The following is an 18625-nucleotide window of genomic DNA, read 5'->3' on the forward strand; positions in this document are numbered from 1 at the left end:
CAATGGCTTCTGTGCATAAGTTGCCATGCCACTTATATAGCTGATTTTAATACCACGGTTCTGAGGTCCGAGCAGCTTCGTAATGTGAGTGAGAGAGCAGCATCATTTTTTAAGAGTTCTGAAGCAGCACTGTAGCTTTCAAACCTTTTGCTAAATAATAATAATAATAATTAAATGAGAAATATACAATTCTAACAAAATAGCATAAAATGTATTATTTTTGTTTTTATAGGATTTCTGTTATTGAAATTAATATTTTAGATGCTTTATGTGCTATTAAGTGCATGGTTTTCTGAATGCGTGAAATGCTTTTTTTAATGCATGGAATACTGTTATTATTTTTTTATTATCATTTATTAATTTTTCCCCTGAATGTAGCACACTATGTTACTTTGCAAACATTCTGTAGTACTAGTGTAGGACACGAGGGGGCGCCCAAAGTTAATAACATTCGTGTTGGTCAATTTCTTGGGTTCACCACACGAGGGCCCTTCACGAGTTCTAAACTCTGGTTACTGAGAACCAAGTTTCAGCCACAGCCCAGTTCTAGTACTGTAGCTATTACAATAGCAGTAATTCTGATACATTTTTCAATGTTCTTCTTTTAGGATAGAATAATAATAAGGTTATAAAGGTTAGTGAAACATAAAAGATATAAAGTATAAAGGATATTGGAAAAGAAAAAAAAATATGGACAATTTTCCAGGCAGGGTTTAAAATAAGACCTAGGCCTATAGGCCTTAATCTAGAATAGTTAATCATGTCTTAAAATGTTTTTTGAAACACAAGTTAAGTATAGATTACTAACACATGGACTTTGGAGTCTTGAACTAAAATAAACAAAATTAATTTAAAATAAGATGTGCTAATCTGAATTAACACCATCGAGGTTGCCTATAAAACATGGAATGAACCAAGAAAAGCTTAAAATTGTTTGGAACTGAGAGGCAAATGCAGGGAAAACAATGGCAGAATTAAAAAAAAAAAAAAATCAATAAAAAAAACAGCAAAAGAAAACTATTAAAGGCAAATAGCAAAGAAAAGCTGCACACATCAGCTGTGGGGAAAAAAGAAAAGAAAAAGAAACAAGGAATGCCTGAAAATCTGTTTTTAATTATTTAGAAACAAATGCACACATATCTACAAGAACAATACAACAACTTCAGGTAAGATTGAATCATCTGCTTTATTATTTTACTGTTTTGTGAATCTGTGGGTATAAGATCAATATCTTTACATAGTCCAAGTAACCCATGTGTCTTCTAAGATCACAACATTAAACTGAAGTTAAACCTGCCTCCTGGAAGGTTTAATTTAAGCCACAGTATAGTTCTGGAATAGCTCTTTATCTTTCTTCAGGAAATCAGCTTATTAAACTCTGGACTAGACTAAATATAGGACTATTAAAAACAATGACAGCGAAAGCTGTTAATCTGGTTTAAAAGGTCATTAAATTCTAGGACTAATCTCTGTCTGGGAAACCACCCCATTGATATAAATGATAATGAAACATAGGTGTACTTCTACATTAATTACAATAGCACCATTCTCAGATGATTGATAATTGATTTGTATAGCTGGGCATGGACAGTACAGGGAGATGTCCGTAACAGTGTCCAGAAATCATATTTGTTTTTTCCACATGTGATGTATATGAACATATTTTTATTTGTAATTTCTTTACTTTCTGCCTTGTTGCATTTTCAGAAAATCATTTGGCAAGTACTTACTTAATTAATGATAATTAATTAATGATCTTGGTGCCTATATTTGTAAGGATATTTTTTGACATGACATTCAAACTTAAAAACCTAAGCTGCGTATTGCATGGGTCTCTATTGATTAAATAAACTCCGAAATTGGATGGCACATTAAAATGTTTTTTATTAAAAGTTATAACTTAAGCTATGCAGAAAATGCTCACCCATTCACTATAGTTTTACCTGTCACATTTGCATAAAATGTACTCACATTTAAACATACAGTATAATTAACCTAAAGTTCATTTATACAGCAGCATGTGTCTATAGCATGTATCCCTGCCAATATAAAACCTATGCAACCTATGCACTGTTGATGCACATTTATTTATTCGCAACAAATCTATTTTATTGTTTGATGTTTTCAGGCCATATAATCAAATACAAAATTCCTGTGGTTTAGAAGCGCTCTGCTATTAATAAGGTTGTGAAAAAGAGTAAAGCGGTGACAAGTGCAAAAATTCTAGCAACACTGACGAGAGGATAACAAGTGTCCTGAATATCTGAGGAAAAGAATAAAATGGAAAAGCATTGTGAGAAAGGAATCAAAAGTGTCACAACATCCAGATTTAAGATCATTCAAGAAATCATATGGTCAAAATTTTGGACAGATAATAAAAAATGTCCTTTGTTATCTTAGTGAGGATATAGATTATGAAAAGTTATTTACCATAATGATGAAGAGTTTTGTTGAACATCCATCCTCCAAACCTCACAACACAGGTGTACTGTCCTTCTGTCTTCCACTCCTCAGCTGATACTGCTACATAATTCTGAGTTTTCACAGAGTTCTCTTTGCCTTCTTCCCAAACAAAAAAAGTTTGTCCTTTTTCTTTTCTACTCCCTATGAGCCAATATACATGGACCTGTGATGGAACAAATCCCCTGACTGTACACTGAAGAGTAAGGTTGAGGTAGTTGCTGCTGGCAAATGCCATGACATCAATAGACGGCATAACTGTGCTGTCAGCTGCAAGAAGAAAGTTAGATGTCATTTAGTGCATTTAATGAGATAAAATAACAGACTGATACATAATCATATAATAAAAACCTGAGTTTTCTTATCAGCACAAACCATGTTCTAATACAGCACCTTGTACAGTAACAGCTGTGCCATTCCCAAGGTACATATGCTCACGGTCTGTAGCGATGCAGTAATATGTCCCAGAATCCTGTACCGATGCGTTGTAGATGGAAGCCTGACACACTGTGCTTTCCACCTGATCTTTAGTCTCAGGAGGGATGTTTGAGTGCTGCAGAATGTCTATTATTAGACTCACTGGATGTACTCTTACCCAGGCCACTGTGTGACAGAACGACTGCACCTCATTGAGTTGGCAGTGCATAGTCACTTTATCACCCGATTTCACCTTCACTGATGGGGGAAACTGATAAACTGTACCTGCCATCGCTGCAAAGGGATTCAGACCTCAAAATGTGACAAATTAAACAATATCATAATAAATGCTACTTTAGCCTTATCATTTACACTAGTTTTAGGTACAAATGTATTAATATGCATAATTGAAGATTAAAATACTGTTGTAGCTTACCGTGTGGTGAAATTAAACAGAACAAGATAAGAAAAAGGAGGTCGTGCCGCATGCTGTCTGAAGACTTTACAGGCCAAAGCAACTGAGAGAAATGTGCCGAGTCTGACAAATCACACACCTTTTCCTGTCTGTCCATGTGTGTTTCATCAGCTTCTGAGGTAGACCTGAGAAACTGTTCCTTTCTTGTGTTTAGTTTTATTCATGATATAACTCTACCTATTACAAAATTGCATAGATTGACCCCAGTTCACACTTACTGTTATTAAGGCAGCATAGCATTTACCACCACTAACACCCAAAATCGAAGGAAATGAAAACATCAATTAAGCTCTTATATCAATTTATTTCGTTTTTATAGCAGTAACCAACTCTATACTATGCAACTCTATAATATGCAGTTATATACAGGTAGGCTATATCAGTGTTTCCCAACTTTTTACAACATGAAATATAACATAAATGCACAAGCAGGCATTGCAATGCTTCAAATGGCATGTTAAAATGGCACATTATATTAGTTGAATCTGAAACTTGAGCTTGTTTTGATGAACTCAGAGATATCCTGGCTGGAACTGACGATCAACACAGATCTCATGGTCAACTGGCCAGTCTTCCTCTGTTTTTGTTCTTTATGCAAGTAAGAGTTTAAATCAAAGCTTAATGTCTCTACTGCTAAAATGACACACTACCACAAAAAATGAATAATTCTTCTGACTCTCGCACGCTTTTCAAAACCTTCTCTTCTCTTCTTAATCCTACTCCTCCCCTGCCTTTGTCAAACTTAATAGTTGATGACTTTGCCACATTCTTCATAAATAAAACAACAACCATCAGCGGCCAATTTTCCACACCACAAACTGACAAACACATTTTAACAGCTAACACACATATTCTCCCCTCCTTCTCTCTGCTCTCGGAGGCAGAAGTCTGCTAACTCATTCTTTCCAATCACCCTACTACCTGTCTGCTTGATCCTATCCCCACTCTTCTTCAGTTGTACCTGCACTCTCTCAAATCATCAACACCTCTCTTCACACTGGTACTTTTCCCACTGCACTTAAAGGGTTAGTTCACCCAAAAATGAAAATTATGTCATTTATTACTCACCATCATGTCGTTACACACAGGCCTTCGTTCATCTTTGGAACACAAATTAAGATATTTTTTGATGAAATCTGATGGCTCAGTGAGACCTCTATTGCCAGCAAGATAATTAACACTTTCATATGTCCAAAAAATGTATTAAAAACATATTTAAAACACTTAATGTGAGTACAGTGGTTCAACCTTAATATTAAAAAGTGACAAGAATACTTTTTGTGCACCAAAAAAAAAAAAAAAGACTTTTAAATAGGGACTAATCAGTGGTTCGGAGCGTGTATCAAACTGCTAAAGTCACATGAACTATTGAAAATGCGAAACACTTATGACATAACAAAGTCTCATTTACTGAAATCATGTGACTTAGGCGCTCTAAACCACTGATTTGAAACAATATCTTAATTTGTGTTCCGAAGATGAACGAAGGTCTTACGGGTTTGGAACGACATGAGAATAAGTAATAAATTACATAATTTTCATTTTTTGGGTGAACTAACCCTTTAAGCAGGCTTTTAACCCCACTGCTTAAAGGTCCCGTTTTTCGTGGTTTTTTGAAGCTTTGATTGTGTTTATAGTGTGCAATATAACATGTGTTCATGTTTCGCGTGTAAAAAAAACACAGTATTTTTCACATAATTTACTTATCTGTATACCGCTGTTTCCACTGTCATAAAAACGGGCTGATGACTTCCTTGTTCTATGAAGTCCCTCCTTCAGAAATACGTAACGAGTTCTGATTGTGCCAGCGGTTCCTGTGTTGTGATTCGACAGCAGCTTAGCGCTCCTTGCCCGGAAAGATCATGCCTCTTACCATAACGTGAGCTGCACATAGTTTTACATGCGGATTATTGTGGTGTTGTGCCGAATGAACACAAAAGACAATAATTCCCGAGAGACTGAACTCTTTAATCTCCACAAGCAGCGACAGAAAATGTACAACGTTAGCACTCACTCAGAAGAGAACCTCATACGGAAAACAGCCATATACATAAACATAGTCCCCTCTTGTGGCCATTATGTGCACTGAAGTCCAACATTAACTATTGCAGTAAGGATACCACAATTATAATTTTCGGGAACGAGTTAAACATAAATTGTAACCATTGATCTCTAAGTACAGCGTCCCCGGGAAGGCCAAACAAAGGTGATTGGACTGCGGGATGAAAATAACACCGTTTCGACGACATGAAGACAAACACACTCTACAAACGCAACTCTTGTGTATTCCTGTGGGCGGAGGTTGGTCAAAAAACTGTTTTAGTGACGTCATTAAAGAAGGAAGTAGAGGGATGTAGTCCAAACTGGCCGTTCGATGTAGGCAACTTCTGTTAAATAAAATATCTCGCTTGGCATTGAACTTTGAGCTTTAAAATTTTTCAGATTTTATTAATACTCTAACAACAACATTACACACTAACTAAAGTTTGAAACATGGGATCACGAAGAACGGGACCTTTAAGAAACCCACTCTAAATCCAGCATTTCTAGAAAATTACAGACCAGTCCCTTCTTCCATTCATTGCTAAAACACAAGTTTCTACCTTTCTTGCACAGAACAACCTCCTGGACTGCAATCAGTCTGGTTTCAATAGCTGCCATTCAACTGAGACTGCCCTATTTTCAGTTATTGAGGCTCTGAGACTGGCCTCAGTACTCATCTTGCTGGATTTGTCCGCTGCTTTTGACACAGTTAACCACCAGATCCTCCTTTCAACCCCCATGAGGAAGGGCATCTCGGGAACAACACTCCAACGGTTCAATTTTTACCTCTTAGGTAGGTCCTTCAGGGTTTTGTGAAGGGATGAGGTGTCTAAGTTGAAAAATCTCGCTATACTGGGGTGCCTCAGGGCTCAGTGCTTGGACCACTTTACTTCTCCATCTACACGTCATCACTAGGATCTGTCATTCAGAATCACGTTTTTTCTTATCACTGCTATGCTGATGACACACAACTGTACCTCTCATTTCAATCAGATGATTTGACGGTAACTACTTGCCTCTCAGCATGCCTGACAGACATTTCTTGCTAGATGAAAGACCACCACCTTCGAGGTGACAGAACTTGTTATTTTCAACTGCTTACACATAAAATCCTTACTTGTCACACAATTTCTGACACTCAAACATCAGAACCACATGCCAAATCTGCAAAACCATATACTAATTCTCGGCCTTTGACTCCGTTTTCAATTTCATAAAGCACTTTTTGCAAAACACAACACACAATTCTCTATATAACACAAAAATCTATCAGGAAGTATCTTGATTTCCTTTTTCAAACACAACCATTGTTTCTGTCCAACTACACATGGTTAATGTGTATTCACAACCACAAATGCTTCAGTCTTCACAAATGGTTTCAATCTTGCGTTAATGTTTACTGTGAATCCTTCAACATCTCTCTGCCAATTACTTTCAATCTTGTACAGAAATGTACATAGGAGCTCATGAAAGAAGAGCTTTAGGTTTTGAATAACTGTGTGTATACGATATATCCAAAAGTAGAATATTATGACAAAAAGGTGTTCGCAACGTAAGACGAATGTTTGCTTTTGAGATGTGTTTGTGATATTTTGAATGCAGTGCTTCATTTTGCAAGAGATGTGAGGCATTTTGCATTTTGTGTGTGCAATTCCTGGATTTGTGTGTAAAGTTTTGACTGTAATAAAACTGTTATACTAAAACTTACTATTATCAATCTTTTTTTAAAAAGTGAGCTGCTCTTGAATGATAGTCCATTTGGTTTGTTCTTTGCAGATTAGCTAAATATGTCTCTCACCAAAGGCTTTGAATGAAGTTAAAGGTGCCATCGAATGTTTTTTTACTAGATGTAATATAAGTCTAAGGTGTCCCCTGAATGTGTCTGTGAAGTTTCAGCTCAAAATACCCCATAGATTTTTTTAAATTAATTTTTTTAACTGCCTATTTTGGGGCATCATTAACTATGCACCGATTCAGGGGCTGCTGGCCCTTTAAATCTCATGCTCCCTGCCCATCGAGCTCGCGACTCTATAATACAGTGCATTTACAAAGTTCACACAGCTAATATAACCCTCAAATGGATCTTTACAAGATGTTCGTTATGTATGCTGAATGCATGCTTCGGGTCATGTGAGTACAGTATTTATTTGGGTGTTTATATTTGATTCTGAATGAGTTTGATGGTGCTCCGTGGCTAAAGCTAACATTACACACTGTTGGAGAGATTTATAAAGAATGAAGTTGTGTTTATGAATTATACAGACTGCAACTGTTTAAAAATGAAAATATCGACGGCTCTTGTCTCCGTGAATACAGTAAGAAACGATGGTAACTTTAACCAACAGTAGCCTACATTAGCAACATGCTAACAAAACATTTAGAAAGACAGTTTACAAATATCACTAAAAATATCATGATATCATGGATCATGTCAGTTATTATTGCTCCATCTGCCATTTTTCACTGTTGTTATTGCTTGCCTACCTAGTCTGTTGATTAAGCTGTGCACAGATCCAGACGTTACTGGCTGCCCTTGTCTAATGCCTTTCATAATGTTGGGAACATGAGCTGGCATATGCAAATATTAGGGGCGTACACCCCGACTGTTACGTAACAGTCGGTGTTATGTTGAGATTCGCCTGTTCTTCAGAGGTCATTTATACAAATGAGATTTACATAAGAAGGAGGAAACAATGGAGTTTGAAACTCAGTGTATGTCTTTTCCATGTACTAAACTCTTGTTATTCAACTATGCCAAGGTTAATTAAATTTTTGAATATAGGGCACCTTTAAGGGGAGATAAAAAGATTTTTTTTTTCAAGACTTTTTAGGTGATATAATGACCTCACAAAATGCTGCAGTGCTGTCTGAATGTCCAGTTTGGGCAAGAGGAAACTTTTCAAGAGTGCCTCTTTCCACATGTTGCCAAAATGCAAGCTTTGCTCTGAATCCATGCAATTTGTCTGTGCTTGTTAGCAAATTCTCATTTTTCTTTCCATTCATATGTTCAGTTCATTGAGGTATACAAAGATGTCCGTCATGTATGCCAGCTTTGCACACCATTCATTATCTGCCAACTGTGATTTTTCTGCTGTTAGGAAGGTTTTCCATTTATATGTGACAAAATATTACCACGGGACAGCCACTGGACTTTTTGTTACTCTCATTAATGGATCAAAATCATGCTAGTCTAAATATCAGCACAGCTGTGAACCCATGGCCTCGTACATACATACGGAATGACAGCACTCTTGCTTGTGCGATATTGTAATGTAATAAGTGGATATCATGGTTTTTCAAGGCATATTTTAAACCTGAAAGAATTTCACATGAGAGCTGCATGATTTCTGCATGGTGGGTAAGTAAAGTGGTAAAATCATGCAATCTCTGTTGCACTCTTGATGCATAACATGAAAACTGTCATCTATTTAACATATTAAGATAATAACTACAAAACACATGAATACAATCTAAGACTATGTGGCACGTCCTATTTAATTTCAACAAAGTCAGCAATTCTGCTCTTCCACCAAAGACTTCAGGGTTGGAATTATGCATCTCTGAGGTTTCACTGGCATACTTTTGAGATTGATATTTTTCCACTGACAAAGCAAAGTGTGGACATTAACCAATATGAGATGAGGTCCACATCACCATTTTGCTCGTGTGGTGCATGAAACCACACGATAAAGAGGACACAGAGAAACAACAACACTGAAGAAAAGAAAAAAAAATCACTTCCTTTCTGTGACCCTGCATGCCATAACCGAAGTCACATAAGGCACAATATCTCTTGATAGCTGGTTCTTTATTCCTTATAATTACACTTGCCATTCAGGCACACATGACTGACACTTTATATGCTATAGGTAACAACAAATACCATAATATATGATATTTTATTTTTTCTTATTTGAGATTATTGGTAAATATTCATTTGATTTCAAGAAAAAAAATGGGTCAATCAATACATTTGTATATATATATATATATATATATATATATATATATATATATATATATATATATATATATATATATATATAATCCATCAAAAAGAGGGCTAATGGTGACTTTTCGATAAGGTTTTAGAGAACACTAAGGGTTAAAAGGCATACTATAGGCCTATATATATTTTAAAATACTCATATATTTTTAAAAAAGTGGAATAAACAAAGTTCAGCACAGATTGCATGAAAGTCTGAATTTATCCTTTTAATTAACTTTCACAAAATAACACATACTATTAAAAAAAGTTCTGCAAACATCAATAAAAATCTGAAATAAAAAGATCACAATAACTCATGAAACATGTTTCCTGCAAATAGATGAAAATGCCAATATATTTTAAATATTAGTAACTATTGTCATCTTTCATCTGATGTACAGCAATGCCAAACACCAAAATAAGTTTGAAGAATAACAATTTGTCAAAGCAAAATATAGATAAACTGAAACTCTTTGAAGCTATATGTTTTTGCTTAGACACATCATCACAAAAGTTTTTCGTCCAAGTTTATAAACAGTCACTGTTATCAGAAGCAGGACACCAAAAATTAAACAGAGAGACAGATATATGTATTTTATAGCATAGCACACATTTGATGCATCTGCAGAGAGAGAAAATATGAAAAAGTAAATAAAAAAACAGAATATTCAATATAAAGATGTTCATTAGAAAAAAAAAAACAATGAATAAAGAAATTAATTATACAATACTGTTCAAAAGTTTGGGGTCAGTAAGATTTTGTTCTGTTTTTGACAGAAGTCTCGAAGGCTGCATTTATTTGATAAAAAATTAAATCCAGTGAAAACAGTAAAATTGTGAAAAAATATTACAATTTAAAATAACTATTTTCTATTTTAATATATTTGAAAATGAAATGTATTCCTGTGATGGCAAAGCTGAACATTATTCCAGTCTTCAGTGTCACATGATCCTTCAGAAATCATTTTAAAGGGTTAGTTCAAACAAAAATGAAAATTCTGTCATTTATTACTTACCCTCATGCCGTTCCACACCAGAGAGACCTTCATTAATCTTCGGAACACAAATTAAGATATTTTAGTTCAAATCCGATGGCTCCGTGAGGCCTTCATAGGGAATAATGTCACTTCCTCTGTCAAGATCCATAAAGGTACTAAAAACACATCTAAATCAGTTCATGTCAGTACAGTCGTTTAATATTAATATTATAAAGCGACGAGAATATTTTTGGTGCGGCAAAAAACCCCAAAATAACTTATTTAGTGATGACCAATTTCAAAACACTGCTTCAGGAAGCATCGGAGCACAGTGAATCTGTGTATCGAATCTGCAGTTTGGAGCGCCAAAGTCACGTGATTTCAGCCGTTTGGCGGGTTTGAACCGCGATCCGATTCATGATTCGATACACTGATTCATAAAACTGATGCTTCCTGAAGCAGTGTTTTGAAATCGGTCATCACTAAATAAGTCGTTATTTTGTTTTTTTGGCGCACCAAAAATATTCTCGTCGGTTTATAATATTAATATTGAACCACTGTACTCACATGAACTGATTTAGATTTGTTTTTAGTACCTTTATGGATCTTGACAGAGGAAATTACATTACTCCCTATGAAGGCCTCACAGAGCCATCGGATTTGAACAAAAATATCTTAATTTGTGTTCCGAAGATTAATGAAAGTCTTACGGGTGTGGAACAGCATGAGGGTGAGTAATAAATGACAGAATTTTCATTTTTGGGTGAACTAACCCTTTAATATGCTGATTTGCTGCTCAGTTTGCTGCTTATTATTATCGATGTTGAAAACAGTTGCACCCATTAAATTTTTGTCGAAACCATGCATAATACCTTTTTTCAGAATTACTTGATTAATAGAAAGTTCAAAAGAACATTTATTTGATATAGAAATCTTTTGTCTTTACTGTCACTTTTCTTCAATTGAATGCATCCTTGATGAATAAAGTATTCATTCTACTGACCCCCAAACTCTTAAGTGGTAGTATATATTTTAGAGATATTGTTATACTGCACCATGTCGCTGAAGGGTCTTGGTATAGAGCTGTCCTCCAAACTCCACCACACACATGCACTCCACCATCCTGTCCCACTCCTCAGCAGTAATCAGGATTTGGTTCCTGGTGATCTGGATGGCACCATCATTCCCATGTGTCAAAACTCTCTGTCCTTTCTCTTTTCTCCCCTCTACAGCCCAGGACAATTGAACCTGAGAAGCCTCGACCCCAGTCACAACACAATGAAGAGGGACTAAAGAACCGTTTGGGATCAGTGGTGTAAAAATATCAATAACAGGAAACACAGTGTGTTCTGGAAAGAGATTAGGAAAAACATTTGGTCATAATGGAAAGAAATACTAAGCGACAAAAGACTTTTTGTGGCAGTCTTAATGTTGCTGTTCAATGGGTTTTCTGTAAATCAGTGGTATTTAAAGTGTGAGGCACATGGGCTGCACTCTTAAAAATAAATGTTCTTTATTGGCATTGATGATTCCATCAAGATCCTTCAATATCAATGGAATCTTTCCATTGCAATAAAGGTTCTTTAAAGTGGAAAAAGGTTCTTTGGGTTATTAAAATCTTCTTCATACTGAGAAAACATTGGTTCTTTTAAGAAATGTTCACTGAAAGGTTCTTTGGGGAAGTCAATATGCTGTTTCAATTGCACCACTATACAACCCCCCCTTTTGGAACATTTATTTATAAAGTGTATAAACGGGAGCCATGGATAATTCAGAGTGTAAAAACAAGAATGAAATCTAATGAAAATTAGATTCAAAAACTGCATGAATATTTAATCTCGGATATAAATGCCATGTTAAATCTCAGCTATAAATTTCATGCTATAGTTACCATTAATTTCTATGGAGAAAATGAAAAAAAAAAAAAATGCAATAAATTTGGCTTTTTGTCTTTATTTTTCTTTCTCTTTATTTGGTAAAGAAAACATTCTTAAAAGCAGTTGTGTGTTGTTTTGTACATTTGGACAGCCCATTGGCTAATATTTGACCCTGAACCACAAAACCAGTCAGAAGATCAATTTTTTTAAATTGAAAATCTGAAAGCTGAATAAATTTTCATTGATGTATGGTTTGTTATGATAGGAGAATATTTGGCAGAGATACAACTATTAGGAATCTGAGGGTGCAAAAAAATCTAAATATTGAGAAAATCGCCTTTAAAGTTAAATAAAGTCCTTAGCAATCCATAGGCTATCCACTCACAAAAAAATACATTTTTGATATATTTATGGTAGGAAATAAACAAAATATCTTGGAATATCATGGAACATGATCTACTTAACATCCTAATGATTTTTGGCATAAAAGAAAAATCAATAATTTTGACCCATACAATGTATTGTTGGCTATTGCTACAAATATACCCGTACTACTTATGACTGGTTTTGTGGTCCAGGGTCACATATTTTGCAAAGTCCTAAGTTGACCTGATGGTGCCACCAATAATGACTAATTTTGTCTTCTGTACTTGTAGTAATACAAACAAAATAATGCATTAATTCACAATAAAGAGATTATTACTATTATTTTTTTATTAGAACAGATCTCACCTTTCACAATAACCCTGGATCCATTGCCAATGTGAGCAAAGCGGCTTTGCACAGCTGCACAATAGTACAAACCGGAGTCATGCACAGTTGAATTGGTGATAACAGCAGAACAAATACTGGTCCAGTGGTTGGACGAGTGATTAGGATCGATTTGAAGTCTGTCAGTGAGGCTGATTGTTGCATTCTCAGGAATGACTCTCAACCAAGCTATCGTGGAACATGCAGAGTACAACTCCACAATGTTGCACTTTAAAATGACGTCCTCTCCGACCATCACCTCAGCCACTGTCGGCCACTGTGTTACAATGAACAGCTCTTTCGCTAGATGAGAAAGATTGTAATGTTTATGTTATTGTGTTAATACTACTGACTCTTTCCTACTTGTCCCACTTTATATTAGATGGCCTTAACTACTATGTACATACATCAAACAATAAGTACAATGTACTTATTGTGTTCATATTGTATTGCAAAACTCTTTTGCTGCTGTTTAAGGGTGGGTTAAGGTGGGTTAATTACAAATGTAATTCAAATTAATGTTAATGTAGGTATTTCTTAAAATTTAAGTACAATGTAAAAACATGTATGTACACATTAAGTGCATTGTATTAAATGATTCATTTAAATGTAAGAACATAGTAGTTAAGTCCACCTAATATAAAGTGGGACCGGGCTTTTATACAACAGATTTCTGAACAACTTAAAGAAGCATTTCATTTTTAATAGTTGCAAAATTATCATTCCGACCAGCCTACCAATCTTTACTAAAATCATACAATACTTACAAAATACAAATATGCAAACAAATATAAATATATATGATTGAAATCTATCAGATTAAATCTTAATGTAAATCAGTGAAGCACATTAGTACATTTAAATAAACTTGATGGTTGTGCGCACTTTAGACATTCTACTAACTATACTTTGTAACTACATGCCAACCAACTCTCATTCATTTGCAACTTCATGTCAACAAACACTCTCAGTTTTAGTACACTGTTAGGTTGGGGTTAGGGTTAGTAGAATAAGTTGACGTGTACTTGCAAAGTTACTTATAGTCAATAGAATGTCTGTTGGGAGACCGTCAAAATAAAGTGTTAGCAGATATCAAGAAGACAGTCTACTAATAATAGTTGATATGTAGTTGTAAAGTTACTTATAGTTAGTAGAATGTCTAAAGTGGATATTGAAATAAAGTGTTACCAACTTGATTTTTTGTATAAATTTACTAGTAAATTTCTAGAATTAACAAATTGCTTCATTACAAAATGACTAAAATTTGTTTACCTGTTCCCACAGTGAGAGATACCCAGATCACCATCAGCCAGATACTCATCTTTTATGTCTGACTACCACTCAACTGAATCTAGCCTTTATTTGTCTTGATCAGCAAAAACCTTGTCTTCCTTTCAGCCTGTGTGATAGGTCTCCTTATAGTAGACTACAGAAAACACAAGATACTCAAAACTATGGGGCGTCTATGTTAGTATTAAAATCATCAAAAACATAGAGGGGGTTTAGTGCATATGCATAATGATTTCTAATACCGTTTGATTTTATTAAAGTCAAAGAACAATTCTTTGTAGAATTCATTGTAGGAAACAAAACTGTATCTTCTATAGTGATGGAGCAGCTCTCTATTGCATGTGCAGCTTAAAGGGATAGTTCACCCAAAAATGAAAATTGTCCTAGATGTATATGACTATTTTCTTTCAGATGAACATAATCAGAAATATATTTTAAAATATCCTTAGTCCTCCAAGATTGTGAATGGGGGACCACGTTGTAAAACAAACAAACAAACAAACAAACAAACAAACAAACATACAAACAAACAAACAAAAAATGCATACATCCATAATCATTAATAATTAATATGCTCCAGAGGTACGGTGGCTCAACGCACTGCAAATGAAGAAAACACATGCAAATAGAAAAAACACCAGCAAATAAAGAAAACATATTCATCAGTTTGACAACACATGTGCTGCAAAAGTCCACAACACTTAAAAAATATACAAACGCGCTTCAAAAGTCCACAACACTTACAAATAGAGAAACGTGCTGCATAACTATGGAAGGCCAAAAGGGCCAAAAACGTGAATTTTAACACGTCAACAACACATTAAATACGTGTATTTCACACGTATTTAACACGTATTTCACACGTTAAATACGCGTGAAAAATCAACGCGCTAAATACGTGTATTTGACGTGTTGTTGACATGTTAAAATTCACATAGTGGACTTTTGCAGCACGTTTCTCTATTTGTAAGTGTTGTGGACTTTGGCAGCGCGTTTCACTATTTGTAAGTGTTGTCGACTTTTGCAGACCGTTTCTCTATTTGTAAGTGTTGTGGACTTTGGCAGCGCGTTTAACTATTTGTAAGTGTTGTCGACTTTTGCAGCACGTTTCTCTATTTGTAAGTGTTGTGGACTTTGGCAGCGCGTTTCACTATTTGTAAGTGTTGTCGACTTTTGCAGACCGTTTCTCTATTTGTAAATGTTGTCGACTTTTGCAGCACGTTTCTCTATTTGTAAGTGTTGTGGACTTTTGCAGCACGTTTCTCTATTTGTAAGTGTTGTGGACTTTTGCAGCACGTTTCTCTATTTGTAAGTGTTGTCGACTTTTGCAGACCGTTTCTCTATTTGTAAATGTTGTCGACTTTTGCAGCACGTTTCTCTATTTGTAAGTGTTGTCGACTTTTGCAGCACGTTTCTCTATTTGTAAGTGTTGTCGACTTTTGCAGCACGTTTCTCTATTTGTAAGTGTTGTCGACTTTTGCAGCACGTTTCTCTATTTGTAAGTGTTGTCGACTTTTGCAGCACGTTTCTCTATTTGTAAGTGTTGTCGACTTTTGCAGCACGTTTCTCTATTTGTAAGTGTTGTGGACTTTGGCAGCACGTTTCTCTATTTGTAAATGTTGTCGACTTTTGCAGCACGTTTCTCTATTTGTAAATGTTGTCGACTTTTGCAGCACGTTTCTCTATTTGTAAGTGTTGTCGACTTTTGCAGCACGTTTCTCTATTTGTAAGTGTTGTCGACTTTTGCAGCACGTTTCTCTATTTGTAAGTGTTGTCGACTTTTGCAGCACGTTTCTCTATTTGTAAGTGTTGTGGACTTTGGCAGCGCGTTTCACTATTTGTAAGTGTTGTCGACTTTTGCAGACCGTTTCTCTATTTGTAAATGTTGTCGACTTTTGCAGCACGTTTCTCTATTTGTAAGTGTTGTGACTTTTGCAGCACGTTTCACTATTTGTAAGTGTTGTGACTTTTGCAGACCGTTTCACTATTTGTAAATGTTGTCGACTTTTGCAGCGCGTTTCACTATTTGTAAATGTTGTGACTTTTGCAGACCGTTTCACTATTTGTAAATGTTGTGGACTTTTGCAGCGCGTTTCACTATTTGTAAGTGTTGTGACTTTTGCAGCACGTTTCACTATTTGTAAGTGTTGTGGACTTTTGCAGCGCGTTTCACTATTTGTAAGTGTTGTGACTTTTGCAGCGCGTTTCACTATTTGTAAGTGTTGTGGACTTTTGCAGCGCGTTTCACTATTTGTAAGTGTTGTGGACTTTGGCAGCGCGTTTCACTATTTGTAAGTGTTGTGACTTTTGCAGACCTTTTCACTATTTGTAAATGTTGTGGACTTTTGCAGCGCGTTTCACTATTTGTAAGCGTTGTGGACTTTGGCAGCGCGTTTCACTATTTGTAAGTGTTGTGACTTTTGCAGCACATGTTGTCAAATGATGAAGATGTTTTCTTTATTTGCTGGTGTTTTTTCTATTTGCATGTGTTTTCTTCATTTGCAGCGTGTTGTGCTCTCTCGGCCACCGTAAAACGAGAATTTCTAAAGACAAATGTCTTTAGAGAAGAGGAGCTTGAGTTTATTGCACAGCCCTATTTGTTTGAACCATGAGAGGCATCTAAGCAGAAGCTAGTTATTTGAATTTATAAAGTATTAAATATGGATATTTTTCTAACAAAAACGCATCCCTTCGCTTCAAAAGGCCTTTATTAAAGGGTTAGTTCACCCAAAAATGAAAATAATGTCATTAATTACTCACCCTCATGTTGTTTTACACCCGTAAGACCTTTGTTCATCTTCGGAACACAAATTAAGATATTGTTAATTCACAACCATTATACACCTTGAAGGACTAAGGATATTTTAAAATATATCTCTGATTGTGTTCATCTGAAAGAAGATAGTCATATATGATGGCTTGAGGGTATGTAAATCAGGGGACAATTTTTGGTTGAACTATCCCTTTAAACAACTCTGTACTGCAGGAAAAGACAATATTTGTCCATAGAAAATAGTATCAAAATTATGATAGAACAGTATCAAATTAAAATATATTTTGTATTGTGTTTTTTTTTTTTTTTTTTTTCTCATTTTAAATCATTTCAATCATCTTGAGGTCTCAGAAGATTGCTATGGTCCATTGGTTAAAAACAGAAATATGCATGGGGACACATTGTTGAAAGGATAGAAACGCCCCTGGTTGAAGCGGATTCAGGGAGAGTCATTGCTCAGTGATGTCAGTAGTTATGAGATATTAAGGCAGGGCAGATGTAGAATCAGCACAGGTTTGAACAGGATAGGGTATTGTGACATTGGCATCAGATTAGGCAAAGTAAATTCGTAATCAGTCATGTTTCAACCCTTTTTGAGATGACAGGGAACTAATCCTATGTGCTCATGGTTTCCTGCTTATACTTTTAAATATACAAACTGAACAGGTTGGAAGGCACCCTGATATCATTTCTTAAAAGACAAGCAGTTTGAAAAATGGATGGATTGATGTTGCTAGTAGGTTTAGCAAAAAAACAAAACAACAACAACAACAACCATAAGCTCTAGAAATAAATTATAGTCCACATCAAAGAGCTACAAAATTTAAATTGATATAAAATTGGCCCTACATTTTTTATGACATATTGGTTCAGCAGTCTTCCCCATTAGTGTGGTTTCAAAGATCAAGAGATACCCGGAATTTATACTGTAGGGATGGTCATTTAATGAAACTCAAATGTAAATATTCTAATATTTTGAGATACTGGATTTTGGACTTTCATTAGCTGTACGCTCTAATCAACAAAAAAAAAAAACTTTTGAAATGTTTTACTTTACATGTAGGTAATCTAGTATAAATGAAAGTTTCATTTTTTTTTTTAATAATTTACAATAAAAAAATGAACTTTTTCATGATATTCTAATTATATGACCAGCACCTGTATAAGAGTAAAAAAAAACATGCACAGACAAATCCAAATTAAACCCTGCAGCTCGTGACGACACATTGATGTCCTAAGACATGAAACGATCGGTTTGTGCGAGAAACCGAACAGTATTTATGTCATTTTTTTACCTCTAAAACACCACAATGTCCAACTGCCTTGAACATCCGGTTGGTGAGGTCTGAAAATGCATTCTAATGATGGAAGTGATCTCTTGCGTGTATATATGTCAATGAGTGCGAGACATCACTTTCGTTGTCAGAGTGCGTTCAGACCTCACACACCGGATGTGCAAGGCAGTTGAACATAGTGGACATAGTGTTTTAGAGGTAAAAAATTATATAAATACTGTTCAGTTTCTCACACAAACTGATTGTTTCGTGTCTTAGGACTTCAATGTGTCGTCACGAG

The 18625-nt window shown here is 35.3% G+C and overlaps 2 protein-coding genes across 3 annotated transcripts; both read right to left on the reverse strand.

The window, feature by feature from the left end:
- Window positions 1-1281: 1281 nt before the first annotated feature.
- LOC137002032 (immunoglobulin lambda-1 light chain) lies at window positions 1282-4626 on the reverse strand. Of its 2 annotated transcripts, none has more exons than XM_067361473.1 (4): window positions 3314-4626; window positions 2854-3171; window positions 2431-2730; window positions 1282-2263 (listed from the first exon to the last, which is right to left on the reverse strand). In XM_067361473.1, the coding sequence occupies exons 1-4, from the start codon at window positions 3447-3449 to the stop codon at window positions 2160-2162; spliced, it is 858 nt and encodes a 285-aa protein (XP_067217574.1). In that variant the 5' UTR covers window positions 3450-4626; the 3' UTR covers window positions 1282-2159. The 2 variants fall into 2 exon arrangements, with proteins under 2 accessions (XP_067217574.1, XP_067217573.1); XM_067361472.1 differs by having other exon boundaries at window positions 2836-3171.
- Window positions 4627-9862: 5236 nt separating this feature from the next.
- Window positions 9863-14308, reverse strand: LOC137037172 (uncharacterized). The gene is made up of 4 exons (XM_067410989.1): window positions 14260-14308; window positions 12970-13290; window positions 11416-11709; window positions 9863-10005 (listed from the first exon to the last, which is right to left on the reverse strand). The coding sequence occupies exons 1-4, from the start codon at window positions 14306-14308 to the stop codon at window positions 9863-9865; spliced, it is 807 nt and encodes a 268-aa protein (XP_067267090.1).
- Between the last annotated feature and the right edge of the window lie 4317 nt (window positions 14309-18625).

The sequence above is a fragment of the Chanodichthys erythropterus genome, chromosome 15 (genome assembly GCF_024489055.1).
Source record: "Chanodichthys erythropterus isolate Z2021 chromosome 15, ASM2448905v1, whole genome shotgun sequence".
Taxonomy (NCBI): Eukaryota; Metazoa; Chordata; class Actinopteri; order Cypriniformes; family Xenocyprididae; genus Chanodichthys; species Chanodichthys erythropterus.

What these genes read in the sequence shown, in the direction of transcription:
- LOC137002032 (XM_067361472.1), bottom strand. Translation starts at nt 3,449, where the DNA reads ATGGACAGACAGGAAAAGGTGTGTGATTTGTCAGACTCGGCACATTTC. An exon ending in CTGTTTAATTTCACCACACG is followed by an intron (nt 3,172 to 3,313) that starts GTAAGCTACAAC and finishes ATCCCTTTGCAG; the next exon opens with CGATGGCAGGTACAGTTTAT. An exon ending in CAAAACTCTTCATCATTATG is followed by an intron (nt 2,264 to 2,430) that starts GTAAATAACTTT and finishes TCTTTTCCTCAG; the next exon opens with ATATTCAGGACACTTGTTAT.
- LOC137037172 (XM_067410989.1), bottom strand. Translation starts at nt 14,308, where the DNA reads ATGAGTATCTGGCTGATGGTGATCTGGGTATCTCTCACTGTGGGAACA. An exon ending in ATCCAGGGTTATTGTGAAAG is followed by an intron (nt 11,710 to 12,969) that starts GTGAGATCTGTT and finishes ATCTCTTTCCAG; the next exon opens with AACACACTGTGTTTCCTGTT. An exon ending in CAAGACCCTTCAGCGACATG is followed by an intron (nt 10,006 to 11,415) that starts GTGCAGTATAAC and finishes CTCTCTCTGCAG; the next exon opens with ATGCATCAAATGTGTGCTAT.